General features: G+C 45.5%; 1 protein-coding gene across 1 annotated transcript in view; it reads right to left on the reverse strand.

Annotated features, from left to right (window-relative positions):
* Nucleotides 1-12,361, reverse strand: part of ATP8B4 (ATPase phospholipid transporting 8B4 (putative)) — a 110,382-nt gene that overhangs the window by 80,404 nt on the left and 17,617 nt on the right. Inside the window, exons 4-6 of the mRNA XM_088657239.1 lie at nucleotides 10,483-10,541; nucleotides 5,171-5,284; nucleotides 2,829-2,927 (exon numbers count right to left, since the gene is read on the reverse strand). Of these exons, the coding sequence (XP_088513365.1) occupies nucleotides 2,829-2,927; nucleotides 5,171-5,284; nucleotides 10,483-10,541 (272 nt within the window). The remainder of the gene's footprint in view (nucleotides 1-2,828; nucleotides 2,928-5,170; nucleotides 5,285-10,482; nucleotides 10,542-12,361) is intronic.

The following is a 12,361-nucleotide window of genomic DNA, read 5'->3' on the forward strand; positions in this document are numbered from 1 at the left end:
AAAGCCCCGGGGAGGATTCACTGAAGAATTCAAGTTTCTTCATCTCCCATTGAACTGTTTCACAACATTCAAAAACTCCCAGAGAAATCTCCCCAGAACTCCTACCCTGGTGCAAAAAACCAAACAAACCCAGAAACTTCCTGAACTACAGCTCCCACCAGCCCCAGCAAGCTTGGCCAATGGCTTAAGAGTTGTAATTCAGCAACAACTGGAAGACCAAAGGTTACCCACACCTGCTAGAGACTATAAGTCCATCTGAGCTTAATATGGTCCAGGCTGAGACCCTACCTGCCCGCAGACTGTCTAGGCATAGTAGTGCATGCTCTGGTTATCTCCCGCTTGGACTACTGCAATGTGCTCTATGTGGGGCTACCTTTGAAGGTGACCCAGAAACTGCAACTAATCCAGAATGCGGCAGCTAGACTGGCCACTGGGAGTGGCCACCAGGACCAAATAACACTGGTCCTGAAAGACCTACATTGGCTCCCAGTATGCTTTCGAGCACAATTCAAAGTGTTGGTGCTGACCTTTAAAGCAAACGGCCTCGACCCAGTATACCTGAAGGAGCGTCTCCACCCCCATCATTCAGCCCGGACACTGAGGTCCAGCGCCGAGGGCCTTCTGGCGGTTCCCTCCCTGCGAGAAATGAGGTTACAGGGAACCAGGCAGAGGGCCTTCTCGGTAGTGGTGCCCACCCTGTGGAACTCCCTCTCATCAGATGTCAAGGAAATAAACAACTATCTGATTTTTAGAAGGCATCTGAAGGCAGCCCTGTTTCAGGAAGTTTTTAATGTTTGATGCTTTATCGTGTTTTTATATTCTGTTGGGAGCCGCCCAGGGTGGCTGGGGAAACCCAGCCAGATGGGTAGGGTATAAGTGAATTTATTATTATTATTATTATTATTATTATTATTATTATTATTATTATTATCCTTTGGTATTTCTAGGTATTCAGAAAGGCACTTTCCAGCAACCCTGTCTGGAGATGCTGAGGATCAAACCCAGGATTTTCTTCTGCATGCAAAGCATCTGCTCCCCCACTAAACCATGGCCTTTCCCTACAATGGGAGCGTCTTCCCTGTAGTCTGCTTTCATGCTATTGTAGTAGATGGAGGAGCCACAAGTTTAATTGATCCATAATCAGTTTATATATAATCACCATAATTATGACCAGCCTGCTCCGGTAAAAGGATTAACATCTTTAAACTCCAATTTTCACTGGCTGTAATTCTGCACCTGCTTGCCATTCTACTGCCCCCTTATAATTTTTCCCTTATACCTTTCCCAACTAAGATTTCACTTCACGCATCTGACAAAGGTGGTTTGAGTCTACAAAGCTTATGCCACAGTAAATGTGTTCGTCTCAAAGATGCCACAAGACTCCCTGGGTGTTTTGTTGGAATAAGCAACAGTCTTTAATACTCATTTCACTGAGATGAAAGCACCACTAAAGGTTTAATGTATAGGGGTTGAACCCTAAGTTGCTTTCCTGAGTTGCGAGATTCAGTTTATATATATAATGTTTATTTAACTTTCTGTTTTATGATTTAAAATATTCATTTTACATCCTTAAGATATCAATGACTTCCCTTCTTCTCTTTCCATGGTTCATTTTACATATCATAAATCCCTGCATATTTTATAAAAACTTTACCATTCAGTATTCCATTAGAAGACATCTGAAGGCAGCCCTGTTTAGGGAGGCTTTTAATGTTTAATAGATCACTGTGTTTTATTTTTCTGTTGGAAGCCGCCCAGAGTGGCTGGGGAAATCCAGCCAGATGGGCGGGGTATAAATAATATATTATTATTATTATTATTATTATTATTATTATTATTATTATTATTATTATTATTATTCCATTATTACATCCATCAAAACGGTTGAATTTATCTGAACAAGCCCTTACAGACTGCCTTCCTTGAAGTGAGACAAATAACCTACCGTATTCCGCTTTTTTTTAAAGACCAACACAGCCCCCCCCACACACACACACACGGTGGGGGGTTTGTGTAAAAAGGAAGGAAGGACCAGGCTGGTATTTCATTGTGGGTATATTCTGCAATATGTTCTTTACACAACAGTAGTACCTTTGTGGTAGATTTATTCTGCTTCACTTTGTTCTGCAATGTTAGTGTTGCCTGGAGGTGCTATAGCACAACAAAAGCCGGCCCAAAATAAACCACAACATTTACGGCATAAGAAGTTACATTAAACACTTGTAGTTTAATGGTGAATCTTTGGACATAATGGAGCTGTAAAAGATTTGGATTATTGTAAAAGATGCAGGAGGAAATGACTAACAATAGGACCCACAAAGGTTGTATGTTGGATATGGGATTGTAAAACTGTAATTTGAAACACACGCACACAGGATTTCAGCAGGAAGTTACAAGAGATCTACTGACTAAAAGTGAAGCAGTCTGACTGCCCCAAAACATTTGCAGAAACAATATTGAAAGTAGGCTTGTGTGTGACCACCCTGATAGCATCAGGTGCACAAATAATCACAACTGCACAATTAAAAAGATGTCAAGAGGGAAACATACTCTATGATACGTCATAACCATTTTTTCATCAGTATCATTTTTTGTGCAAAAGCAGAAAGTTTTTGAGATGTTTAACTCTTCTTAAAATAAAATAAAAATATACAGAGGGGGGAAAGACTGCATAACATTGCAAACCAAAACCTTGCTGTGAATCCCACTGCCAAAATCTGTATAAAATGGTTAGGGTACAGATACAGAGGTGCTATATCTTTTAGGCAGCCATCTTGTGATAGTGTACCAAAAAAGGGGGGCACCAGTAAATTACTGCAAAGACTTACGTAGTCGTCTGTGGCATCTTTGGCAGCTGTAATGGTTAAAACCAGCGCTAAAGGAACAATGGTAGCAAACCATGATAAAGAGGATACATCTGGAATCAACTGTAAGAGAACGAGTAAAGGATTTTTTTGGTGAGGACAAGTAATCATAGCTGCCAAGTCTCCCGTATTCCCCAGGAAACCCCCGTTTTTCCAGCTGTTCCCAGCAAAAAAAACGGATTTTTTTGTTTTTCCCCGGTTTATTCTGGCGTGGCAGCCATTTTGGAACTGGGCGGAGCATGCTCAGAAGCGACTTTTGATGCTGCTTTGCCCAGTTCCAAAATGGCTGCAGCGTGACTTCTGGTGCGGTGGCCATTTTGGAACAGGGCAGAGCAGCATCAAAAGTCGCTTCTGAGCATGCTCCGCCCAGTTCCAAAATGGCGACAGCGCTACTTCCGGTCTGCTACTTCCGGTCCAGTCCCTTATTTCTCAGGCCGGAACTTGGCAGGTATGCAAGTAATATTAAGAAAGCCTCCTATAGTTTCATAGAAATCCCACGTGAAATGTCAAGTTTCACCTAGAGTGTGAGCCTGAGCACACACTGTACATTTAAAGCACGCCACACACCCAAAAGAATAATGGTTACTTTAGGTCTGCTCACTTTTTATCCGGTGGGTGGCATTGCGCCCAGTCAGTCGAGCCTCAACAGTTTTCCAGCGTAGGGGTGGAGGTACGCTGCCTCCCTCCGCCCCACGTCACAGCCAGCCATGTCATCTGTGCTGGGGACAGCCCCAGCCAATCTGCTGCCAGGGTGAGTTTGGCCGCGGGCCACTTAATGGTGGCATGGTCAGCCGGCACCCTCTTTCTCGCCCCTTCGCCGGATCGCCCTACTCACCCACCCTCTTTTCATGCTTTACTCTGATACAGGCATTCCCAAAGTTCGGCCCTCCAGATGTTTTGGACTACAATTTCCATCTTCCCCGACACATGGTCCTGTTAGCTAGGGATGGTGGGAGTTGTCGGCCAAAACATCTGGAGGGCCGCAGGTTGGGGATGCCTGCTCTGATAGGACCTCGCTATGGCAATAGTCAGTTGCCATGTTGTTGGTGCCAGGTAGGAATTTTTTCCACTTGGCAAATTGTCACCGGCCATTTGGTTATCGCCTACCTAGTAGCAGTCGTCACAACTTTGAGCTAGGGCCATATCACAGCCCCTACGGGGACCCCTCGGGATGCCCCTATTTGATGTAACTCATAGGGCACCCCTTATTAGTGGTTTACCCTTAAGTGGACTCCCTGTAGACGGGCAGGAGTCAAGATATAGCCCGTCTTCACCCCAATGCCCAAACCAAACCGCTCACATCTGTAACCAATGAAGTTGTGGCCTATTTGAACCCACAAACCAAAATACACTGTCAGTGTGATTTATTGTTCTCCTGGGAACTTTGTGGCTCGGGTGCCTTGGAACACAATTGACCCCTCACAGAGCTACAATTCCCATCACCCTTAACAAACTACAATACCCGGGTCCTTTGGGGGATCATCAGCATCTAAAAGAGTGAGCTAGGTTGCAATAGCCACAGGTAAGTGATGGAGAGCAATAGGCCAAAGCTTGGCGTAGGGAGAGGTGGGAGTGGGATGGAAGAGGCAAGCTGGAAGCTGGGGACAGAGAGATATGTCTTGTTCTGTGCTGGATCCTAAGCTGTGACTAATGGAGATGCAATATCTTTTGGGGTATTAATGTTGTAAGCCACTCCACCCTCAGGTTGTAAATAAAACCGTATGTACTGAAGACACCAGTCTTTGCTGACCTTCATTCCAAGCAAACTGAACCCTGGATAAGGAACTGGAACCTCTGAAGCAGTGTTTCCCAAACTTGGGTCTCCCGCTGTTTTTGGACTACAATTCCCATCATCCCTGGCCACTGGTCCTACTAGCTAGGAATGATGGGAGTTGTAGTCCGAAAACAGCGGGAGACCCAAGTTTGGGGACCCCTGCTCTTGAGTCTCATCACTCAGAGATCAGGGTGGCGCGTAACAATATACAGTCGTACCTTGGAAGTCGAACAGAATCCGTTCCGGTAGTCCATTTGACTTCTGAAACTTTCGACTTCCAAAGCGCAGCTTCTGATTGGCTGCAAGAAGCTCCTGCAGCCAATCGGAAGCCACGGAAACCCTGTCGGATGTTCAGCTTCCAAAAGAACATTAGAAAACCGGAACACTCACTTCCGGTTTTCAATCGTTCAGGAGCCAGAACATTCGACACCCAAGGCGTTTGGGAGCCGAGGTACGACTGTACACAGTTTTTTCTTTTATAACCATTTCCATTTAATTTGCCTTTAAAATAAAAACAGATATTGAAAATAACCTGTAAAATCAGGAGGAACACGAAGTAGGCATTGGCAACCCGCTTGAACTGCTCAAACAAGTTGATGGGCAAAAAGGTCAGAATGTTGTACTTGGATGTTTGGATGCGATTGTTCTGAAAAATACACAAGAATGGGGGTGGGGGAGATTTAAAACGCATTAACATGGGAGAGCAAAAAATGTATACATTAAACAGAAAAGCCGGAAAATTGACCCTCATCTGACTCTACCATTTTTATGATTCTGCACCAAAGTTTGGCAACTGGCTAATGGCTATAGACTTAACGATAAACATAATAAAAATGTGATTCTTCATTTATTCTTAATACTGTTTTGCATATAAAAAGCCAAAGCACTGAGCTATGCAAAATTTACAAAATATATAATATATAAACATTAATCATCATCATTATCATCATTTATAAAGCCCCTTAACAGCTAAATATAAAGGTCAAGAGCTTTTTTTCCAAGGTGTAAATTCAGTGCAGGGTGCTGGTATCAAGACTGCAGCAAGATAGGGAAGGGTTAAATGTCCCCCTCCTGCTGTGGTTTTGATTAAAAAATGTGGGGGGGGAGGAACAGTAGCAGAAACTGCTTGTATTCTCTTGTGTGATTTCCATCCCGGACCTCAGACAAACATGTGATTTGTGGCAATTTCTGCTTCGGTTTCCGACAGAGCTCTCCAACATCCCTAATTACGAGTCCAGCACCATTCCCCCAGATACCAGAGGTCAATTGTCAGAAGAAAACCTGATTCCTGTATCACCAGACCCTTCCCGATGGACCCTTCCTTACTAAAGCTGCCTCCTTTTCCTCCTGTTGGCAAGCCTCTGCTCTCAGAGAAGGCACCGGACAACAAGCCGTGCACAGACCCCCCCAACATTTCTCCGATGAAAATAGGGCCATCCTAAGGAAAAGCGGGACATCCCAGGATCAAATCAGAAACCGGGACGGCTTCTGTAAATCTGGGACTGTCTCTGGAAAATAGCCCAGAAATGGAAAGAATAAACAAACCCGACCCAGGAAGAATGGCAAACCAAGTTGATGGACTATGCCGAAATCTCAAAGTTAACTGGAAAGCTCAGGAACCAAGAAGAAAAGAACTTTTAAAAAAAGAATGGGGAAAATTATAATTTATTTAGGAGACCACTGTAAGCAGATGAAAGCATTAGCAGGATTTTAATCTCACTTGTAAGGTAACAAAAATTGTGGATAACTGAGATGGATAAAAAAAACCCGTGGCTAACGCAAAGATATGCAGTTGTAAATGTCGATATTAGGACCCACGAAAGAGATGGGGGGGAGAAGTCTTGCGATTCAGAGCAGTCTCTTTCTATGGATTTGCAGTTGAATTTGTGTATATTTATTTCTTTTTAAAATCAAATAAAAATTATTTTAAGAAGAAGAAGAAAAGAAAGTAGGAACACTTGGAGGGTTTGTGTGTGTTGAGCCAGCACAGACCGCTTAGACCCAAACCCCTTGGATGAGTGGCTGTTTGTTTGCCCAGTCCAGGGATTCCTCTCGCTTTTGATGTGCTAAAACTGAGTCCCAAGAGGCCAGAGGCACATTGCTTGTCGCACCAGCATCTTAGCAATCCTAGCCAAACACATTCCACCTGCTGTCCCTTTTATCCCTTGCCTTGCCTATGTGCTGCACTGATTGTCAAAGATGAGGTACACAGGTGGCGCTGTGGTCTAAACCACTGAGCCTAGGGCTTGCCAATCGGAAGGTCGGCGGTTCGAATCCCTGTGACGGGGTGAGCTCCCATTCAGGGCCGTCTTAAGCATACCTGGCGCCGTGGTGCAAAGATCCCTCCGGCGCCCCCCGTATATATAAGTGCATATATAACAATGCACTTATATATACATGACACCACCACATTGACCGGCTTCCCCCATGGACTGAAGGGCGCATTGCAGCAATACCCCTGCCTTCCCCACGGGGCCGTGGAAGGACCCCGCACCCAGCATCCCCTGCCCCGCACCCAGCGCCCTCCCGTTCTCCCTGCTAGCTCTGCCCCGGAGGCCTGTCGGTGGGGCGGCTGGTGACCTTCCCTCCCTGCCCCTGCCCCCGTCTCTGCCTGCCTGTCTCCCTCGCTCTGTCCCTCCACGGGCGTGGCGAGCAGGGGGAGACCGAGCCCTGCTCAGCTTGGCAGCGGCGCTCTGCTCCGCACAGCCCCAGCCTAGCAGCTGCTTCGCCGCCGCCTCCCGGGCGCCCATCATGGAGGCGGCCATGATCCACCTCCTCCCTCAGGCCTGGCCTCGCTGGCAGTGCGAAGCGCTTCTCTCCCCACTGCAGCCCAGCCCAGGCAGGCAGGTGGGCAGGAGGGACGCAGCTGACAATATTCAGCGCCCCTTCTGCACCCCTGCTGGGCGAGCGCTGTGGCCCATTGTTTGGTCCCAGCTCCTGCCAACCTAGCAATTCGAAAGGACTCCAGTGCAAGTAGATAAATAGGTACCGCTCCGGCGGTAAGGTAAACGGCGTTTCCGTGCGCTGCTCTGGTTCGCCAGAAGCGGCTTAGTCCTGCTGGCCACAAGACCCGGAAGCTGTCTGCGGACAAACTCCGGCTCCCTCGGCCTATAGAGCGAGATGAGCGCACAACCCCAGAGTCGTCCGCGACTGGACCTAACGGTCAGGGGTACCTTTACCTTTACCTGTCAAAGATGAAGGGAATATAAAGGTAACCAATAACAGATTTTATTAGGAAAATATATCCCGAAGCCAAATCTACTCCCTAGTAGCTCATAATAAATCCACCCAACCACTATTTTCAGACTATACTATCTTGATGCTGTTTCTCATCTAAATAATCAAAAGCACTTTTAGCAAATTAAAAAGACTATATCCATATATCAGACTATATCGGACTTACAGTTACGCAAAGCTTCCGCAGCTGAAATAAATGTCTAGACCTAGCAAAGTACACAGATAATTGGCCTTACAGACTCACTTCGGGATTTGTCAGGAACAAACACTGAAATCTGGCATTGGCTCAAGCGATAGTACAAAGAAATCTGCACATGTTATACGTGCTCAGGGTAGCCCCTGTCTCCAGAGTCAGCACAGTGATTTAATTTCCTTTTGGACATCTGGTCTTTTAATGGGAATGTAGTGATGTTGCATGAACTGTTTTTACAAGCTGCCTAGTATGGTGTGTTGCATAACAGACTTCAGACTCTATGGACTTGGTTCCAATCCTCGCTCAGCGATGAAGCTTACTGGGTACATTGGTGTCTCTCAGCCACAAACTATGTCATGTAGTGGGGCAGGAGGGGGCTGTACATATTGGGTTGCTGCAAATGTAATGAATAGGTAAAGGACCCCTGGACAGTTAAGTCCAGTCAAAGGCGACTATGAGTGCAGTGCTCATCTCGCTTTCAGGCCGAGGGAGCCGGCATTTGTCCACAGACTGCTTTCCGGGTCATGTGGCCAGCATGACTAAACTGCTTCTGATGCAACAGGACACCACGATGGAAGCCAGAGCGCACGGAAATGCTGTTTACCTTCCCGCCACAGTGGTACCTATTTATCTACTTGCCCTGATGTGCTTTCAAACAGCTAGGCTGGCAGGAGCTGGGACAAAGCAACAGGAGCTCTCCCCATCGTGGGTATTCAAACCACTGACCTTCCGATCAGCAAGCCCAAGAGGCTCAGTGGTTTAGACTTCAGCACCACCCACATCCCTACATAAGAGGCAAAGTAGTTTCAGGTCCCAAAGCCAGGACTTCAGGGCTTGCAAGGTGCTGCTAAGATAAAAGTTCCTTCCACCTTCATTTTAGCAGGGGATTCCAAGGAAAATCTCTTCCTGAATTAGGAGGGGTCTGCATCGAATCCTGATGAACAGAGCAGGATTTAACTCATGCACTCATCCTCTCGCTCAGTATGACTGCACACCCCTGATGGGAACAGGCACAGGCAGCCAACATGACTTTTAAAGAGAGAAGCGAATAAATAAAATACACTGTGACTGGGAATAGATTCCGTTTTTTCAGGATTCTCATCTAGAGAATGAACGTCTAGATGAAATAACTTCCAAGAGGCCAGGTTTGTGGTTTCCCCCCGAAGTGTTGTGAACATTCGCCTTACTAAACTTGAAGCGACTTCCCTTTGAAAAGATGTTGCAGCACTTGGGGCTTCAGAGAAAAAGTGAGCAAGAGGTGAGATGACAGAAGTTTATAAGTTTATTCATGGCTTGGAGAAAGTGGTACATGCCCTGGTTATCTCCCGCTGATTGCAGCTTCAATCCCCGTATGGGACAGATGCATATTCCTGTTATTCTAGATCAGTGGTTCCCAACCTTTTTTTGGCCATGCCCCACCTAAGCATCTCTAAAATCCTGGTGTGCCCCCCCCCAATGGCATATAATTCTTATTATTTCAAAAGTGAACTCCTATTCATGTGCAGGAAGCCTAAAAGGCCATTACAGTCATACCTCTAGTTATGTACTGCTCTGGTTACGTAACTTTCAGTTACGAACGCAACAAACCCGGAAGTGTTTCACACATGCGCAGAAGTGATCTGTGTGCTTCGCGCACGCGCAGTAGCGACACTCTACTTATGGACTTTTCGGGGTGCGAACGGCACCCTGGATGGATCGTGTTCGTAAGTAGAGGTACCAATGTAACTGTTAAAAACTCAATCTTGAACTCCCCCCCCCCTTAAAAATGAAATTGTCCCACGTGGGGAACCATGGTTCTAGATGATCCTCAGGGTCCCTTCCACCTCTGCAATTCTATGATGCTTTTGATCAGCAAGAGGGGAACGTTTTTTCGGTAGAAAAGCTAGCTGACCTTAGCAGTTCACCTTCGGTCTACAAGACTTTCAATAAGATAACATTAGAATAAATCTAAAAAACGCCTTGACTCTTAAAATGTCTTGCCAGTCCACTTACAAAACCCAATAAAAAGAGAACCATTAATGCAGCAGTTCCCAACTGGTGGTCCACGGACCCTAGGAGATCTTGGTAACCCACTCAGAAGGTCCGTGGCACCATGCACATAACCAGTGCTTTTTTCCGGGAAAAAAAATTGTTTAGGGGTACTCTCATTTTGACTCAATAAAATCACCATTTTATAGTTCAAATTGGGGAAAATAAATACAGCAAATGGACAAAAGTACAAAGGCTCACAAAATGTTTAGGGGTATGCATACCCCTGCGTACCTCCAAGAAAAAAGCACTGCACATAACATAAGCTCCCATAAAGATATCAACATTTTCAAAAGTAGCTTGAAAAACGGGGGGTCTGCAATACTTAGCTAATTGGAAACCACTGATTGGTGGATGTTTCCACTATCAAAACACACTGTACTCACTGCGTACTGAAATTTCTCATTATATTCACGATTATTGGCTTTCACTCTCCGCTTCTCCTCTGAAAAATTAAAACCCATGAAAGCATAAGAAGGCAAACCAGATTACAGTTTCTGTAAAGACCAGCTTTCTTTATTGTTTCCTATTCTTCCTTCCTTTTAAATAACTTTGTCGGTTGCTGGGCTGCCACTTCCATCAACCTCAGCCAGTTCCATGCTGGCTGGCGCTGATGGGAGTTGTAGTCCACTGCGACTGAAGGGCACCTGGTTTGGGAAGGCTGATTTAAAAGCTCAAATTGCTCTGCAAAAATGGTTTCGGTTTTCATTTCTCATGTGCACCAGGAGACGATAAAGGGAAATGTAAAGAAATGAAAGCTAAAACTATGAGTGGGGGAAGAAGAAGAAAAAACCACACACATCTTGCCAAACTTGTGGGAAGAAACATTGCGGTGAAAGGTCTGAAGGACATGGGAGATAATTTCACAAGTTGAAAATGAATGTCTAGATGAAATAACCTCCGAGGGACTGGGTTTGTGGCTGATAATTTCAGCGCAGCCAGAATATATAAATACTGTAGTGGTAGTTATATAATTTTTGAAACATTTAATTGTCTTAGATGTTATAATAAATATTGAATTTTATAACAAAATGATCACCGCTTTTAACCTGTGCGCCCTCCAGATGTGGTTGGACTAAAACTCCCATCAACCCTGAGCACTACCTTTTCCCATGTTTAAGATGTTCTGGCTTCAACGTGCTTTGAGGCCAAAAGAAAGCATTAGCCTTGGGCTCTAATAGGCTGTTGCCCAAGGGAGCCATGTGGTACCATCAACCCTGGTCAGTGTTTCTTTACTTGTAGTTTTGCCCTCCATTCCTGCCTTCCATTGTCATAGAGACAGAAGTGGAGTTGGGAACCTGGGGCCCTTTATATTAATCAGTCTACAGTTCCTATCAGCCCCAATGCTCAGGACTGATGGTCTCGCTAGAAGGCAGGTGCTGACAATGATGTTGCCTCCATGTTTTTAGTTGGCACTGAGACAACATCACAGTCAGCACCTCCCTTATTATGGGATGTGGGAGAGCATCCTACAGACTGGACACCACTACAGAAATGGCCCTTCTCCTTGTCCCCAGAAGTGGAGTTTTGATGGGGTGGAAGGTTTGCAGGCTATGAAGGACTTGCTCACAAATTTATTGACAGCACGAATTATTATAGCTAGGAAGTGGAAGGGGCAAGCAGAATACAAAATGGAAGAATGGTATAAAGAGGTGTGGGACATAGCTATTAATGATAAACGATTAATGATTAATGATAAATTAAAGGTAAAGGTAAAGGCCCCTGACGGTTAAGTCCAGTTGCGAACGACTCTGGGGTTGCGGCACTCATCTCGCTTTACTGGCCGAGGGAGCTGACGTTGGTCCACAGACAGTTTTTCCGGGTCATGTGGCCAGCATGACTAAGCCGCTTCTGGCAAAACCAGAGCAGCACACGGAAACGCCGTTTACCTTCCTGCCGGTAATCTACTTGCACTTTGACGTGCTTTTGAACTGCTAGGTTGGCAGGAGCTGGGACAGAGCAATGGGAGCTCACCCCATCATGGGGATTCGAACCGCTGACCTTCCGATTGGCAAGCCCTAGGCTCAGTGATTTAGACCACAGCACCACCCGATAAATTAACATGTGCTATTAAGGTAAGACGGGGAATATGCAGGAGAAATGATTTTGAGGAGAATTTGTACTGTTAAAACAGAAAGGAGTCAAACCATCGCGAGAGGTGTTGAAATTTTGGGAGGTTGGATAGTTACAATGGAATGGTCTGGGTGGTGGAGTGCACATTTTTATTCTTATTTATTTATTCTTATTAGTTTGTCCAAATAAAAA

This window comes from Zootoca vivipara, chromosome 13, assembly GCF_965207765.1.
Source record: "Zootoca vivipara chromosome 13, rZooViv2.hap1.1, whole genome shotgun sequence".
Classification (NCBI taxonomy): domain Eukaryota; kingdom Metazoa; phylum Chordata; class Lepidosauria; order Squamata; family Lacertidae; genus Zootoca; species Zootoca vivipara.